The sequence below is a fragment of the Hibiscus syriacus genome, unplaced genomic scaffold (genome assembly GCF_006381635.1).
Source record: "Hibiscus syriacus cultivar Baekdansim isolate YM2019G1 unplaced genomic scaffold, ASM638163v2 tig00003725_pilon, whole genome shotgun sequence".
Classification (NCBI taxonomy): Eukaryota; Viridiplantae; Streptophyta; class Magnoliopsida; order Malvales; family Malvaceae; genus Hibiscus; species Hibiscus syriacus.
Genome location: NW_024061982.1, coordinates 728456 through 747109, shown reverse-complemented (window position 1 = coordinate 747109; position 18654 = coordinate 728456). Strand labels below are relative to the sequence as shown.

The following is an 18654-nucleotide window of genomic DNA, read 5'->3' as shown; positions in this document are numbered from 1 at the left end:
TAATTATATTTTAATCATCTCACAGTAGAACTTCCGATTCTGTAGGAGAGTGTAATTGTTTGACCTTATAGAGAACTATTCACGTCTTTTCTCCGTGTTAGAAGCATGATGAGATAGAAAATAACTATGAAAAGACTATAAAAGATGACTCTGCAAAAAATCTTTATTACAATGGGAAAGAGCTTTTGTTGAAACGAGTCTTCCCTTTATATAGAGAAACTCTACATCCTCTATTTTCGTAGAGATACAAATATTTCACCTGTAAAGAAAACTATTCACATCTTTGTTTTATGTGTGAATTATCATACAATATGACAATTGTCATATTTATTTGACAAGATAGCCCTGCATAGAATCTCTATTACAAAAGAGGAACCTTTACTAAAACAAGTCTTCTCTTTATGCAGAGAGATTCTTGTCTTCTATTCTAGATGGGGTGTAAATGTTTGACTTGTGCAAAAAAATTATTTATGTTCTTGTATTCATGTTTGAAGCATGATAGTATATGACGCAACTGCAGAAAGCTATTAATTTATGCATTACAATTTTTATTTTCTGCTTCTTAAAACGATTTTATGTTATATTAAAATTTATTATAAAATTTATATATTTATACAATTTTTTTATAATTTTACAATCACAAATCCTAAATCTATTCGCACTTATATATTTTTTAAATTTATTTTAAATTAATTGAGAATAAGTGTTATTTTTAAAATAAAATATTTTTCTCTACATTTTAGTTTAAAAAAAAACTATTTTTTGGTGCTAAGTGGGGTTCTCCTCACATTTTGGGTTTTATATGTACATCGAGAAATCTTTTTTTATATATAGTTGAATTAGGGAAGAATCCTATTTGATTTTGAAAAATAATCTCAATCTATATGATTCATGGAAGCCTCTATCGAGAGTAGGAATGGAAATAAATTTTCACAAGTGAGGAATTAACGAATAAAATTCAAAGCAGGCAACTTTCTCCTCTTCTTTTCTCTTTAAATTGCAACTTACAATTAATCTCTTATAAATACTAAGAGAAAATCATTCATCTTTATTTCCTTTTCCCTTACCACAAGGGTGACTTTTAACAGAGCTTAGCATTGGATTGGGGAGAATCTTGTAACAAGTAATGCAAGCAAGATACACAAGCTAAGCCTACATATATCTTACACAGCCTGGAGCTAAATGTTAGGTAAGTGAATATGGTTGTCAACGCAATTATCACTGCAAAATTTAGTAAAGACTTCAGTGTAGGCACTTCTTCTTCATCTCCTTGCTGATGGAAATGGCCCTGAGACTTGAAATCCGAGAGTAATTGGTCCTTCACCTTGAACCTATCGATTAACCAAGCCGCTGCCTCTGCACTGGATGTTGGGATCTTGTTAACGGGGATACGTTGTACATGGATGTGAACCTCCGATGGATCGACTCCGAATACGTTGTCGAGAAAGAAGGGGCATTGATGCTTATACGCAATAGTCAAATCATATACTGCATATACACCAGGCAAATATCAAGAGAAATGCAGAAAGAGAATCCAAGTTAATCATCAAACCTATTCACAATGAACCTGCATCGAAAGAGCCCCTAAGTGTTTCTAAGCAAAGGCAAAACCCCCTTGTTTTCGGTAGCAGCACATTCGTCAGCACCGGCAGACCAACTTCAGCTGCATATTGTTGACTCTTCGTGCATTTCTTTTCACTGCACCAAATGGCCATCTAGAAGTAAATGCTCGTTTTAAAAGAATTCATGGTGAAAATCATATACATAAAACTGACATAAGAATGCAAACAACATTCTCAGGCATGTATTTGCAGAGATTGAAGCTAAGATATACTGAAAAAGTTTACGTAAAATCGGTTCCTTCGGGGAAAAGAGCAAGCCATAAAGGATCTTGAGGATTCTTAAAAGTCGAAAGCATTTGGTGCATGATAGTTTCATCAGTTTCCCAATTCCTATCTACAGAAATGAACTCCAAGATGTGAAATCCCCAACCAAGAACAGGTAGCTTCATCAGGCTGCTCTTAAGGATATATTTGATGTAGCCCAAGCACCCTTTTCGCATTGCAAGATCCCACAGGTACATCCAATCAACTTCAGTTCTGTGATTAACAATAATTAAAACACGTTCCTTTTGTGGAACATTGTCCCCAGAGAAGACCACTTTAGTCCCATTAATTTTCTCAAAGAGAAAGGGCCACATTGATAGCCACAGGCCAAAGAAGAAGGACGTTGCTTTCCTACTGTAGTGTATGCTGAGATATCGCAACAGGATGGCAACGGGTCCTAAATACGCTAACAACATGAAAGCAGTGGAGAGGAACACAATTAAACATACCAGACCCCTGAAAAACCTATAAGGAGTCAAAGGGCGGTGCTTCAATTTATCATCTGATTTCAGGGGTCTGCAAACTTCCATCTTTGGTTCCGGCAGCTCCTCAAAATGTCCCCTCTCAGCTGCCTGCAATAATGGTCTTAGTGTCACTCAATGTTCCTAGAGCTTATGAGCAGATGTAACAAATAGCAGGTGAAATTCATAACCATCACAATTCTAAAGAACAAAAATGGAAATCTACTCCTACAAAAGATCAACCAAGTCATATTCTACCACCAACCTATGCTACTCGGATTCGAATATTGTTAGAATTCTTTTAAATTTTTTCATATATTTAGAGAATCATTAGAGGTGATATCTCATATTTATGTGTACCACATAAGTGTTAGAATATGCATGATTATTCCAAGAAAAGTGAAGAGATCCTATGAAAAAGCAAAATCATGAGAGAGATGAAACATCTAGGATATAGAGATTTTAATAGGGATTCATTATCCGAATAACTATTGCTATATAGCTATAAAAGTATTATCTAAAACTGTTATTTTACAATTATAATATTTATAATGATCGTAATAACACTTATTATTACTATAATCGATAGATAACTAAAAACATGACTACATCCACAATTTAAATCCATGTCAAAGGCCATCCTTCAAGGGTTAACTCACATCCTCGAAAGGAATGACCCCATGAGTTACACCATGGTACTGCTAATAGTTCTTCTATGATAAAAGCCAGAGACAGATAGACAAGTGTATTACTGGGGATGGGTGGCACAAATACCATAAAAGCATGACAAGAAAGGATAACGACAAACTCATTTCTTGGGATATATTCAAATGATTTTCTCCAAGAACAGTGTAAAGGTCAGCCATTCAAAAAGAGATATATATTGAAATCGTGATCTCAGAATATTGGAATCTGGGTAAACCGTTCAAAAAAAAAGGACGACCTTGGTTTATATTCAAGGCATTGGCATTAGATGCAAAAAACTTCATTTCTATCAAATCTCTGTCAAACTAAAAGGAAACATCATTTACGCCCTTTCTTGGGACAATAATTATTATATTATTTATCGTATTTATTACAAACTTGTCCATTTGCATAGAAAAATAAATAAATAAATAAAGAATGAAAAAAGACATATGAATCGGAGAAATCAACAAGATTCTACAAAAACAAAGGCCAACCTAATATTAATATGTATCTAAAGTATCTCATCCAATGAATGAATGCAAGATAAAGGAAATTGAGAACAAACAAAAAATCAAATAAAAAAAGGAATTAATTCAATAGTACCTCGAATCTGGTGACTTGAAAAGGAGAAATGGGAGGAAGGAAGGAGAGTTTGTTAATAATGGAAGGTGATAATTGGATTGTTTTTGAGGTCAAAGAAAGAGGGGATTTGGGATATGGAGAAGGCGAGATGGATTGAGTATTAAAGTACAAAAGTTGGAAAGTGGTCGAATGACGACAACGTTGTTTCGATGGGGGCGGACTCTGTAATTAGGATAAACATGAAGAGTCATTGACTTTTTTGGCTTCTTCTATTTAGTAGTGGAACGTTGCCAGATTGGAACACCTTTGTATGTTTTGTTTATTTACAGTTTTAGTCCCTTTTACTAGTTGTTTCAGGACTGATATAAGATTTTATGTTAGGGGATGCAGACATGTAGGAAGCCCATTAAAATTTGAAAGGGTGTGAATTTCAATCATCAAAGAAAAATATTTAATTATTATATAAGAATTTAAAACTTCTACGGTGCAACTGCCCCTCCTAACACCCATCTGACTATCTATGATCTTATTGTATGATTAATGAAATAACGACAAAAAAATTCACACATTATCATTTTAATTAGAGTAATTGATGATGTTATCAATTTAGAAAAATCAATAATATGAAAAAAGAAACTAAAGAAATTAGATTAGGTTAACTTAGAGTTGAGAGATTATGTCGCAACCGTCTTTCAGTTGGTCCCGGAATTGGGCTTCGACTTAGAAAAATGTGGATTGGAGTCGCCACCGATCATTTATTTAAAAATAAATGGTTGATCGGATACCCTATTTCTTACCTGATCTGCGTCTTACCAGAAATATGTCGGGCTCGGGAGTCGGTTACGGTCAAGGAAGGATTAGCACCCTTGAACCGCCCTTTCGGTACTACGTAATTTCCAGTTGTCTTAATTAAGAAAAATAACAAGTTAAATTAAAAGGTAAAGTTTCGATCCTAATTACTTACCCTTGATTGATTTGAAAATATCCTTTAAAAAAATCGAGAAATGTGTTAGATAAACAAGGTAAAGAAAACAAATAAGATACAAGGGAAAAATAAAATAAATAAAATAAATAAGTAAGATAAGAAAAAAATGGTAAAGTAATAATTATATATAGTAATATTAGATTTATAAGTAAAATATTAAAGAAATATATATATATAATAATAAAATATAGTAAAAAGATAAATGAAAATAATTTAATATATATATATATACATATAATAATAACATGAATAATAAAAATAAATGAATAAAATATCCATATAATAAATAAAGGGACTAATATAGATTTTTAAAAAACTCTTCCCCTCCTTTAACCGAAAATCAAACCGGTTTTTAAAAATAAGCCTCGGGGTAGATCTAGGTTCGAAACTTCGAAACCCCACCCATTTTGGTCATCGGCGCAACCCACGTTTTGGGTTATTCGAACCAAATCTCAAGAAAAATAGCGTGCACATACAAAAGAAAGAAAAAAGAAAATGCTACATTTTATTTCCTTTTCGAATCTTTTACAATAGTTTTGCCTTTGTATCTTCCCGTGCTTTCCTCTATATTTTGTGTGTAAATCGTGTGTTACAATGGTGAGTTACAATGGCTATTTATAGTGTTTGTGGATTCTATCTTTAGGAATTTAAATCTTAGTAGAACTCTATCCTATTTTTAGGAGTTTGAATCCTAGCAAAATTTTATCCTATTTTTAGGAGTTTGAATCCTAGTAGGACGAAAATGTGTGTTGACAGCTGCCCCTCTTTGCCCATAGTCGTGTAACGGGGATAGGGTAAAGATTAAAAGACACACTTTTCGTTCAGTGGAGTTGAAAATTAACTCTGATGTTTCAATAACTCCCTGTCGAATTGAGTTACAGATGACTCATCCATCGTGAAGTCGAGTTCATCTTGAAATGATATGAAATTGAAGCCGTAGTTCGGAATTTGAATCAGCACGTGGCTTCCCGTTACCCTTCGGTCTTCTTCTCGGTTTAAAGACCTTGGATCGGAATCGAACTCAGAAATCTTCATTGACAGATAGCTTTTTCTTGACTTAAGCTATGTTGTTTGAAAATGGTTGCTTGTCACTAAGGCACGGCTAACCCAGGTCATCTTCTTGACTTGAAAACCTCGACTGCAACCGGAAAGTAGTGCGATTGATGTGTCATCGAGCTGAATGAAGTTGAACTCGACAATTTTGATGGCAGATAATCCTTCTTTGAGTTGGATATCCTTTGTCGTGAAGTTGAAATCCAAGTAAGTAGCATTGTTCCGAGTCCAATATCCTCCGTCGTGAAGTTGAAATTGGCTCTGGAAACGGGAAATTGTTTGTTGACAACCAGCCGTCCCTTCGTTGTGAAGTTGAACTTGTGTTGTCTCGAGTCCAATATCCTTCGCTGTGAAGTTGAAATTGACTCTGAATGAAATTTTGTTGACAAGCAGCGGTCCCTTCGTCGTGGAGTTGAACTTGCGTTGTCTGGAGTCCAATATCCTTCGTTGTGAAGTTGAAATTGGCTCTGAGATTGGGAAGTTGTTGTTGACAAGCAGCGGTCCCTTCGTCGTGAAGTTGAACTTGCGTTGTCTGGAGTCCAATATCCTTCGTTATGAAGTTGAAATTGGCTCTGAGATTGGGAAGTTGTTGTTGACAAGTAGCGTTCCCTTCGTCGTGAAGTTGAACTTGCGTTGTCTGAAGTCCAATATCCTTCGTTGTGAAGTTGAAATTGGCTCTGAAATTGAGATGTTGTTGTTGACAAGCAGCGGTCCCTTCGTCGTAAAGTTGAACTTGCGTTGTCTGGAGTCCAATATCCTTCGTTTTGAAGTTGAAATTGGCTCTGAAATTGAGAAGTTGTTTGTTGACAACCAGCCGTCCCTTCATTGTGAAGTTGAACTTGTGTTGTCTCGAGTGTCACGATATCCTCCATCGTGGAGTTGAAATCGCGGATGTTTGGCTTCGATCTAGACATCCTTCGTCGTGAAGTTGAAATCTATTCTCGAGCAAATTATGTCGTTTCAAGAGAAACTGTCTCAAGGGAGACAAAATTTGTTTGAAGGAAAACATATTCAAAGATTTCGTTAAATTGTTTTCAAAGTTTATGTTTGGAGAGAAACTGTCTCAAGAGAGACAAAATTCGTTTCAAGGGAAACTATCTCAAGCGAGATAAAATTCATTTCAAGGGAAATGTTTTCAATGTTTATGTTTCAAGAGAAACTGTCTCAAGGGAGACAAAATTTTCTGTTTCGAGGGAAACTATCTCAAGAGAGAAAAAAAAATCATTTCAAGGGAAATGTTTTCAATGTTTATGTTTCAAGAGAAACTGTCTCAAGGGAGACAAAATTTTCTGTTTCGAGGGAAACTATCTCAGGAGAGAAAAAATTTTCAAGGGAAATGTTTTCAAGAGAAATTGTCTCAAGGGAGACAAAATTTTCTGTTTCGTGGGAAACTATCTCAAGCAAGATAAAATATTCTTAAAAAAACAGCCTTGAGTGAAATGAAATGCCTTCTTTCGAGTGAAAACGGTCTCAAGCGAGACAAATCTTGTTTTAAGAAAAACAATCTTGAGTGAAATAAATCTTCTTTCGAGAAAAACAGTCTCAAGTGAGATAAAGTATGTTTTAAGAAAAACAAATTTGAGTGAGATAATCATCTGCATTAAATGAGACTGTCTTAAGTGAGACAAAGTTTATATTGGAAATGTTGAATCTGGAGATGAATGTCGATCTTTCAATCTGTCGAGTTGGCTTTTAATCTCATCTTCTCCTGAAAGATCTGTAAAATGTATATGGATGTAACTATCCTGATGATGTATGCTTGATGTATGCCAAATGAAATTTATTTGCTGTTGAATTTGCCCTCAAGGGAGGAAAAATCAAAGTTTTTATTGCTCATGATGATGAATTCAAAGATGCAAATTTCATGCGTCATGTATGTACGTGTTGATGTATATGTTGAGATGTGAGGGGAATGGTTGCGTGTGTAGTCTTCATTCTGACTTAATTTGTCTTCATTTCTACCAGGGTGTACTCTTGCAGACCTCAAGACAATTTTTCCTTCCCTTATCAAATTTTCCCCAAAGATGGTTTCCTTTGCCTCTGTTTCGATCTTGAGCTTCGGAGCGATATTTGTTGAATTCCAAGATATGCTTCCAGAGAACTTATCTTGTTTGAAAATGCTTTTCTTCTTTCGAATTTTCAAAATTTTGAAAAATATCAAAAAAAAAAACTTTTGAAAAAGTTACCTCTTTCTAGGTTTCACAATTGAAGCAAATCATAAAACATGAGTTCATTGGATATCAAAAGAATCAAACACTCTTTTAATCTTTGATAGCTGCAAATCTTTGACAAATATCAAGATCAAAAAGTTGGTCTAGAGGTGGGTTTGTTTCATCGATTTGGTTATCGTGAAGATCATGGCATGATCCTTTTTCTTGATTTGGTATTTTAATCAGAGGCGAACAAAATGACACAACTAGCATAATCAATGACTAGACCTTTCAGAACACTTCTGTTTCAGTTCTCTGAAATCTTCCATTTGTTCAAGTTTCGTAAGCTCTTCTAACAAAGGTAGTGCAGAAATATCGGTCTAAAAAATGAAATTCTTGAGTGCTCGTGTGAATTTGACTATAACAGGTGTTTCTCAACTCCCTTAGTCTATTATTACCGAAAATTTCTTTTTAGATGAATTTGATTTATTTTGCCATTGTCTGGCTAGCTGAATCCATAAAGTCGGGGCGTTCAACCAATTGCTTTAGAGGGACAACTTATAATCACTTTTATCAGGTTTAACTGAAGGGTTCATCTCATCACAAAGTCTTTGACCTGACAAAAGCAGTGGAGCAAACACCGAATTTCCAAGTGTCCGAGCAATGTCATGATTTGAATGTAATCTATTCATAAAGCTAGGGCTTTCGAGTTTCCTCTATAACCAATTGCCTTAGTGGAATAGCTCAACTTTAGGGGGACAAATCACTGAAGGGTTTGTCTCATCACAAAGTCTTTGGCCTGACAAAAGCAGTGGAGCAAACACCGAATTACCAAGTGTCTGAGCAGTGTCATAGTTTGAACATAATCTATTCATAAAGCCAGGGCTTTCGAGTTTTCTCTATAACAAATTGCCTTAGTGGAATAGCTCAGCTTTAGAGGGACAAATCACTGAAGGGTTCATCTCATCACAAGGTCTTTGGCTTGACAAAAGCAGTGGAGCAAACACCGAATTGCCAAGTGTCCGAGCAGTGTCATAGTTTGAACATAATCTATTCATAAAGCCAGGGCTTTCGAGTTTCCTCTATAACCAATTGCCTTAGTGGAATAGCTCAGCTTTACGGATTTAATTTCTTAAGATTGTCAAGAAGAACTTGTTATAGTCTAGGTGTTTTTGAAAGTCAAGGGATCTCATCTTTAGAGTCTAATTTCCAAACAACTGACCTAAACTAGATTTGCTTACTCGACTATTCCATCTGTGAAGATCATTATCATCCCTGAACATCATAAACAAGGGTATAAACCAATTAGTTTTGCAATCTCATATGCTAGTTGCCCTATTCTGTTCGCTCTTAATACGTGTCTGAATACCAAATCTTGGATGGACTCTTCATGAGAAGAGAAAACTTAGCTCGGTAAGAGAAAAATATGTAGTCCTGTGTATCTTTTAAATTAGGACCAAGGGGTCTTTGTTTTGCAGGGTTCAATCTTGTCATTTGTCAAAGATTTACAACCTCAATTATTAAACAGTTATTAATTGAGGTGATATTCAAGGAATTCAAGATTAAAATTTGCTCATCTCCTAAGAAGGAAGCATTTTATTTAAAATGTTTAAACGTCAAGTGACTTAAAATGTTCATGCATAAGAAGTACGAAAAAAAAACAAGTTCAAACAAGATGATATACTTGATAATGAAACAAAATTCCTAATGGATGCCCCATATGACTCTCGATCAGAATGCCCCATTACATATTGAAAGTGAATGCCCTTGAATCGATCAGATCTTGGACCTTACGTTTTAATGCCCCACAATTCTCAGTGGTGTGCCCTGAGCTCCCAATATGATAGCTGCATACGGCGTTAATATCATGACCTTCAGGATATGGGGCCTCTCTAGGTTTGGATTGAACTAGAGTCACAAGATTTTTCTCAACTAGCGTTGGGAGTAACTCCTCATATGTCATTGGGATTGGACTGATGCAAATCTTTTCTTTCCTTGGTCCTCTCTGAGTTTGTTTAGAAGTACTAGACGGTACAACTGCAACAGTTTTTGGACTTGAGACCGTAACACCTTTGTTGGCGTTGTAGGTACTGACATTGTTGATATCTCCCTCAATTTTTCCTTGTTTTATAGCTAGCTCGATCATCTCACCAGCCATAACTAGATCTGAGAAAGTTCCCGATGTAATTGCCACCAGGTGCCCGAAGTAAGGTGCCTTCAGGGTTTGTACGAACAACTTTCTAGTTTTTTTTTCATCCAGGGGTGGATGAACCTGCACAGAAAATCCCTCCATCGTTGCGCATATTGTCGGAAACTCTCATTATGCTTCTTTTCCAGGCTTTGCAGCATAACCCGGCCTGGTCTCATATCGTTGATATGCTTATATTGTTCTAGGAAAGACTTGGCTAAGTCTTTCCATGTCTTGATGTGAGTTTGGCTGAGCTGATTATACCAGCGGATAGCTTAACCGGATAGGCTCTCCTGAAAGCAGTGGATCAGGAGTTGATCATTCCCTCCAAATCCTGTCATCTTCCGACAGAACATAGTGATATGGGCTGATGGGCAGCTGTTCCCATCGAACTTCTCAAACTCAGGAGCTTTAAACTTTGGTGGAAGCACCAAATCTGGAACCAGGCTTAGCTCCCTTGCGTCCACTCCATAATAATCATGGTCCCCTTGGACTATCTTCATTCGATCTTCTATCATCCTGATCTTCTCTTCCATCTTTTTCGCTTTGTCATCTTCATTAAAATCCGGGATATTGTAATCATCCGGATGATTATCAGGATTAGTTTTGGAAGTTTGCACCTTTACAGCAGATGGTTACCCCTTCGAAGGGACTTCCCCCTTCTGCACTAACTTGCTGTAAACATGATAACTTGGCCACTATTTGGTCGACCAAGGTTCCTGGTTTTTTCTTGATGGATTCCAGAGTGCTCTGGCGGTTTTGAGCCATCTTATCTTCCAGTTCTTTTTGTAGTCTTGCCATGTTCTCATCGAGTTTTTCCATTCTGGCCTCCATTTGTCTTTTCTTTGCTCGGGTATTATGCGGATGATGCGTATTTAATGTCTGTAGTGGTAAACTTGGTGTTTTTTCTTTCGCTTTCTGAGACATGTTCTGTTTGTTAATACGAATGTAAAAACATGGAAAATATAGAAATAAACATGAGATATAGAATGCAAAATATGCAATGCATGATGTATGCAGCTTAGAGGCACTGATCCAGAAAAAGTGTTCATTATTATAAATAATCTTTATTCAGACAAAAATATCTTATCTTGTAAGAGACATAAAAAACAATCAAAGGTACACTCGGATTAAATCCTCTAAACCCCGAATAGCTTCTAGTAGATTGACAAGTCTTCTGCCTTCATGCGTTACTGGTTGAATACCTTGTCGAACCACTCCGGCTTCCCTTGCCAGGCCATGAAGATGACGGGCTGCCTTCTGTACTTGATCTAGGAAGTCTCGGATGGCTGTGTCTCTGGCCAGTGTACTTTTGAAAGGCTGACTTTTGGTGTGCTTAACGTAGACTCGCCCTAGTTTGATGTTTTCACAGTGTAGCAGTGTGGTGTATTCTTCGATAGTAGGTACCATGTCCTCCCAGTTAAAAGTGAAACAACTGTATCCCGTGTTTCAGAATTGGACCATGGCTCTAATCAAGGGCTCATCAATCCTAACGTGAAGTAAAAGTGCAATGTCACCGTACCGTTGGCTGAACTTCTGTTTCCGATCATTCTTCTAACTGTCCCAGATATCTCGAAGCTCTTGCACATTATTCTGTTTTAGGCTGATAGATGCGTAGCTAACCAGCTCTGACACATAGCTTTCTTGAAGGTTGTCTCCCTTTTCTTTCTGAGTCTTCTCGGACCATAGTCGTACCTCGGGGTTCTTAGTCTCTTGTATTACAACACCTTTGTCCATTAATTCAGATTATTTTGTGTAATAAATACCTTTTCAGGGATCAGTAACCTCTTGTTATGATGCAAAATGCTATAAAACAAACACAAAGGCAAAAAGGTTAGTAAAATAATAATATAAAAATAAATAAGTAAAATACATAAAAACAACAAGGTTAAAAAAAACGTCATAGGTTTCGGAATGTTTGTTTCAGGGTAGGCTTAATTTCTCCATAGTCTCCTGGGTTAGGTTCTAAAAAACGGTACCCCGAGTTCTCCTTGCTGGTGCCCCCTTGGGCCTACCAGACCTTTAGTCCTAAACCCATCACAGGCTTGTGTGGACTAAGTTAAACTCGAGAGGACACATTCCCTTATGCCCATACGGAGAATAAATTCACACGAAGGCATAAGGTATATGAATCCCGAAGGTTACTTGCTAGGCCCATACGATGAATAAATTCACACGAAGGCGTCGCTTTCACCCCCACTTAAACGGGTTCGGAGCTCGGGTATAGAGCCTTCGGATGAAAAATCTTTAAGGGCTGAAATCATTAAAAAACGGTCAGTACAACTATTTACTCGAAAATATAATCAAAAGTAAGTAATAAAGATCGAAATGTTACCTTAAAATTTAAACTTACCCTTTTCGTTAAAAAGACAACTGGAAATTACCTTAGCCTGACTCATTTACCTGTGTCCCCAGCGGAGTCGCCAAGCTGTCGCAACCGTCTTTCAGTTGGTCCCCGGAATTGGGCTTCGACTTAGAAAAATGTGGATTGGAGTCGCCACCGATTATTTATTTAAAAATAAATGGGTTGATCGGATACCCTATTTCTTACCTGATCTGCGTCTTACCAGAAATATGTCGGGCTCGGGAGTCGGTTACGGTCAAGGAAGGATTAGCACCCTTGAACCGCCCTTTCGGTACTACGTAATTTCCAGTTGTCTTAATTAAGAAAAATAACAAGTTAAATTAAAAGGTAAAGTTTCGATCCTAATTACTTACCCTTGATTGATTTGAAAATATCCTTTAAAAAATCGAGAAATGTGTTAGATAAACAAGGTAAAGAAAACAAATAAGATACAAGGAAAAAATAAAATAAATAAGTAAGATAAGAAAAAAATGGTAAAGTAATAATTATATATAGTAATATTAGATTTATAAGTAAAATATTAAAGAAATATATATATATAATAGTAATAAAATATAGTAAAAAGATAAATGAAAATAATTTAATATATATATATATACATATAATAATAATAACATGAATAATAAAAATAAATGAATAAAATATCCATATAATAAATAAAGGGACTAATATAGATTTTTAAAAAACTCTTCCCCTCCTTTAACCGAAAATCAAACCGGTTTTTAAAAATAAGCCTCGGGGTAGATCTAGGTTCGAAACTTCGAAACTCCACCCATTTTGGTCATCGGCGCAACCCACGTTTTGGGTTATTCAAACCAAATCTCAAGAAAAATAACGTGCACATACAAAAGAAAGAAAAAAGAAAATGCTACCTTTTATTTCCTTTTCGAATCCTTTACAATAGTTTTGCCTTTGTATCTTCCCGTGCTTTTCTCTATATTTTGTGTGTAAATCGTGTGTTACAATGGTGAGTTACAATGGCTATTTATAGTGTTTGTGGATTCTATCTTTAGGAATTTAAATCTTAGTAGAACTCTATCCTATTTTTAGGAGTTTGAATCCTAGCAAAATTTTATCCTATTTTTAGGAGTTTGAATCCTAGTAGGACGAAAATGTGTGTTGACAGATTAAATCTCAAAATTTGATGTAATGTAAGGAGTAAAAGGAAAATTAAACATACAAGTGTAAAGTTGGTGGGAAAAGGGGGTTTGGAGTTCCAAAGGGCGAAGTCATAATTAAAAGAGAAAGAGAAATGCTTGGTAAAGCCGCAAACATTCGGATGGGGAAAACATATTCCAAACGCATTTCAGTTGCAGTCCGATGTGGATTGCTTTCCTCATTCTTAAATACCATACTTTAGGCCCATCCTATTAACTGTGTCTCTGCCCTACTTCATTCAAAGCCCATTCTCTCATTTTAATTATTAACATTATTATTTGATGCTTTATTACTGAAATTTTGTATAAACATATTTAAAATTAGGTTAAATATAAATAAATTAGATATTTATTGTTATATTAATACTACTTGTGAACTTTTTTTTATTAGTGCTGCATATATGTTGTCGGTGCTACTATTCATAATTGCACAAAGTAAGTTATCTCGGGTGGTTAAAAAATGGTTGTTGTTCTTAAAGGTTTTAGATTCGAGCACTAAAGACTACAAAGTTATTTAAGTTTTTATTTTCAAACGATTAAGAATCTTTATAACAAATACTACTTATAATCACCTTAGATTAATAGAAAATAATGATACATATTTTTAATAATTTAAAAAATAAATAAATATAATACTTATCATTATCTTAAAATAATTTGTAAACTTATTTTTTACTAATGATATATAAGGTAATAATTCTAATAATATTTATAATTTTGAGTTATTTATATTATTTTAGACTTGGGATAAACCAAATGACCTCAGTGGTTAAGGAGTTGTTGTTATCTCTTGAGATCTTAGGTTCGAGCACCACATATGTAGGAGTATATGTGTAACCCCCTCAGACCGATGCGGGTGACCCAATCCGATCCGGGGTGTCACATTAGGGTCACCGGAACGATCCACCGTAAAAATCTTAGGAAAATTAATATTTTGATTAAAACATGTAAAATCATAAAATCATAGAATTTCTCGAATGAGTAACTCTCACATTTCTCGTGAGACACTTTACAGAGTTTGGAAAAACATTATTGTATCCCTTTATACATAGGTCGAGCCCTAACAGATAGAAATTTTAGGTTAGCTTGTTTCAGAGAGAGACTCGACCTTGGAGTTTCGGCTTAGAGAAGTACGATTATTATCTAGGGGCATGTACTAACCAGAAATCTTTTGACATTCGATCGACCGGTTTATCTAGAAAAATTTGACTCAATCTAGGCCCTGATACCACTAAATATAACCCATCAGATCGATGCGGGTGGGTCGATCAGATCCAGGCTGGAGAGACCTATCGTAAAAATCTCAAAAAAATTAACATTTTGATTAAAACACGTAAAATCATAAAATTATTTAATAATAAAGAAGTAAAATTTGTTAATATTTAGAAATAAAAATATTTTTCCAAACTCAAATATAAAAACAAAATACAACCTAAATTCCCCTAATCTCATGCACCGTACTCTGCCATCAACACCAGTGGAACTCCCCTACTGAAGTCGATAGTTGCGCTGATACGATTCTTTTAACTTGAAATGGTGAGTAACAGAGTGATACGATTCTTAGAGAAGTACGATTATTATCTAGGGGCATGTACTAACTAGAAATCTTTTGACATTAGACCGGCCGGTTTATCTAGAAAAATTTGACTCAAACTAGGCTCTGATACCACTAAACGTAATCCCTCATATCGATGCGGGTGGGTCGATCTGATCCAGGGTGTCACATTAGGGCCACCGGAGCGACCCACTATAAAAATTTCAGAAAAATTAACATTTTGATTAAAACACGTAAAGCCATAAAATCATTTAATAATACAGAAGTAAAATTTTTCAATATTTAGAAATAAAAATAGTTTTCCAGACTCAGATATAAAAACAAAATACGACCTACATGCCCATAATCTCATTATTTGAAAACATTTTGATGTTTCGATATAAAAAATTAAGTTAAATGAATTTTAAGATTTTACAAAAGATCTTCTAAGTATATTCGATGTAATTATTCGATATCAAAATATTACTCCAAGTCTTTCAAAGTTCATTTTAATCCTTACTAAAGTGTAAAATATTTTCGAGCCTTAATTTTATACTTAAACTATTTTAAAACAATTTTACAAAGTATTTCGAGCCTTAATCGAGTCAAAAATATTTTCTTTTTAAAGGGTTTCAAGAAAAATCAGATTGCCCAGGGGTACACATTCCCCCCCAGGGAGAACAGATTCCCCCCCAGGGGGTACCGATTTCCCCCTGTCTAACGGTCAAAAACAAATTGCACTTAGGGAACCGATTCCCCATGAGGGGTACCGATTCTCCCCATGCTCCAAGCTATTTTATTAATTGTTTCTTATCCCCAAACGACTCCAAAACATCTCCAACGACTATATACGACTTCAAACACATTCCAAGCTATAAATACAAGCTATGGACACTTGAAGAAACAATATAACAACTATCCAAGCAATCAAACACAAGAGAAGAGTTTTTCATTCTTATTTCATATTTCTCTTGTATATATTTTGTTCTTGTGAGCTCAGTCTTGTAAACACCTACCTTAGAGAGGTTTTCTTGTTTACATTTCTTATCCTTTTATAAAGGGGAAAGGTTCTAGCTAATTTCGTGTAAAATCTAGGGAAATGTTCTAGTTTAGCCCGAAAAAACTAGGGAATTTGTAAGGTTACTCTTTATCCTCAAAAGAAAGAACAAATTAGTGAATTTGTTGGAAAATCCTTGGTGAGGAGCTAAGGTAGTGGACGTAGACTTTGATTGAGAAAGTTGAACCACTATAAATCGCTGTGCAATTCTCTATCTTTCAATCTCCTTACTCCCTAAACACAAAACCGTTCCGACCCCTCTTTGCAAACTATTCCGGTTGTCGATTCGAGCTTCCGAAAATCTCAACAATTGGTATCAGAGTCTAAATCATTAAGAAGGTTTAACCACCTTGAGACGATCCTCGAAGAAGCTCTACCAATTCTTGACGCAACCGACAAAGAAATGACTTTTTCCTCCGGTGCTTATTATCTTGAAGAATATCCTATTATAGATTCACAACCAGTCAACAAGCCACTTTTCTTTAATGGAGCAAATTATGCACATTGGAAGAATAAGATGATGTACTTTATTCAATCCTACAATCTAGGAGCTTGGAACTCAATCATGGACGGTTACTCCTCTCCACCCGGCAAGTACAACGACTGGAGTAGAGAAGAGCATAAATATTTCCAGCTTAATTCTAAGGCTATACATATTCTATTTTGTGCTTTAGGCCCAAATGAATATGGAAGAGTCTCATCTTGTTCTAGTGCCAATGGGATTTGGGATAAGCTCCAAGTCACTCATGAAGGAATCGACGAAGTGAGAGAATCAAAGAAAAGTCTTCTCAACCATAGCTACGAGAACTTCAAGATGAAACCCGATGAAGACATCAAAGCTATGACGGATAGATTTTCCGTGATTGTCAACGGTCTCAAGGGATATAGAGAAGTAATCCCAAATGAGAAGCTTGTGAGGAAGATGATTTACTCTCTTCCAAATGAGTGGTAATCAAAGAAGACGTCCATTATCGAAGCAAGAAACCTAAAGTCTCTCACTCTCGACGAGCTAATTGGTTCCCTTCTCACTCATGAGATGATGGTGAAGGAAGATGAAGAAAGGGAAGGAAGAAAAACAAGAAGAAGAATAAGAAGAATGAGGACGTAGGCATCAATGAAAGCTATCAAGATTCAAGTGATGAGGTGGATGAAGACGATGATGAACAAAAAGAAGAGATGGTCAAGCTCTTGAAGGAACTCAAGAGATTCATGATTTCCAAGGAAGTAAAACATGAATCAACCAAGAAGAAGAGTCCCCCGGTATGTTTCGATTGTCAAAGAAAGGGGCATGTCATGTATGAATGTCCTCTTCTAAAGAAAAAGGGGAAGAAGGCATTTGTTGCATCTTGGAGTGATGAATATGATTCCAATGATGAAGATAAAGTAGTCAACCTATGCCTCATGACCGCTCAAGAAGAATTCGAGGTATCTTCTAACTCAAATGAATTTAATTCCTTCACTTTTGATGAGTTCCAAGATGCTTATAATATGTTGTATTTGGGATTTGAGACCATGAATTCCAAATATACGAAATTAATTTCAAAACTAAAAAATAAAGATAATTTGATTTTGAAAGCAAAAGTTGATTTTGAAAATCAAAATGAAATTTTGAAAAATAATTTAGAGCTTTCAAAAATCAAAATAAATGATTTAGAAAAAGAAAATTTTGAGTTAGGTGTTAAGTTTGAAAGCTTAATAAAAGAAAAAGAATTAATCTCTAAAAACAACCTATTATGTTTAAATATGGCAAAATGCTCACATTACCATTATCATGGTCATATGGAACATACTTGTACTTTGAAGAAAAGAAAAACGTTTTAAAATTAGGCAAGTATGGGTTCCAAAAGGAACAAGGGCCATTGTAACTAACATTCAAGGATCCAAAGCAATTTGGATACCAAAATCTACTTAAATGTCTCTTGTAGGTGTGTGGAAGCAATTGTGATGAAAATGATGATATTCAAGATGCTCTAGCCACACATGAAAAATGAATGGGTAACCTCTAAGCTTAATACTTTTAATTTTGGATTATTTGGTTGCTCATTTGATTTTAAGCATGCATGAGTTTTGGTTTTAAATGATTATGCATCATTGTTTTAATCTCATGTATGTTGAAAAGATGATTATGATGAACATTTTAAAGTTGTAATGATTTTTCAGAATTTTTAGTTCATCATAATAAAATTTTGGTCAAAATTTGTTTTAATGCAAATGATATCTCTCTAACAATTGATATCAACTTTTCAAATACTTTGATTTTATAAATCTTTAAAAAAAATTAACCTAAATTTGAATGTTTATGCATGCGGTTTAAATAAAAATGATATCTCTCTAATAATTGATATCAAAATTTTTCAAATGCATAACATTTTTAGAAAACTTTATGCATATGATCTTAAATTCAACAATTGATAATGCATAAAGTATTTTAGTCTTGGATATACTGAATTTCATATGCTACTAACATGTTTGTTATTCTTTGTTGAAATTCAATTTTGTTTAAGTGTCAATATCCTAAAAGCAAAATTTTATTTGGAATGCATTTATTG

At 35.0% G+C, this 18654-nt stretch overlaps 1 protein-coding gene across 1 annotated transcript; it reads right to left on the bottom strand.

Annotated features, from left to right (window-relative positions):
* Nucleotides 1-957: 957 nt before the first annotated feature.
* LOC120183367 (probable 1-acyl-sn-glycerol-3-phosphate acyltransferase 4) lies at nucleotides 958-3757 on the bottom strand. Its single transcript, XM_039188085.1, is given in 5 exon segments — nucleotides 958-1141; nucleotides 1143-1488; nucleotides 1568-1698; nucleotides 1848-2458; nucleotides 3638-3757. Coding segments are annotated over 4 exon segments (1149 nt in total). The 5' UTR covers nucleotides 2417-2458; nucleotides 3638-3757; the 3' UTR covers nucleotides 958-1038.
* Between the last annotated feature and the right edge of the window lie 14897 nt (nucleotides 3758-18654).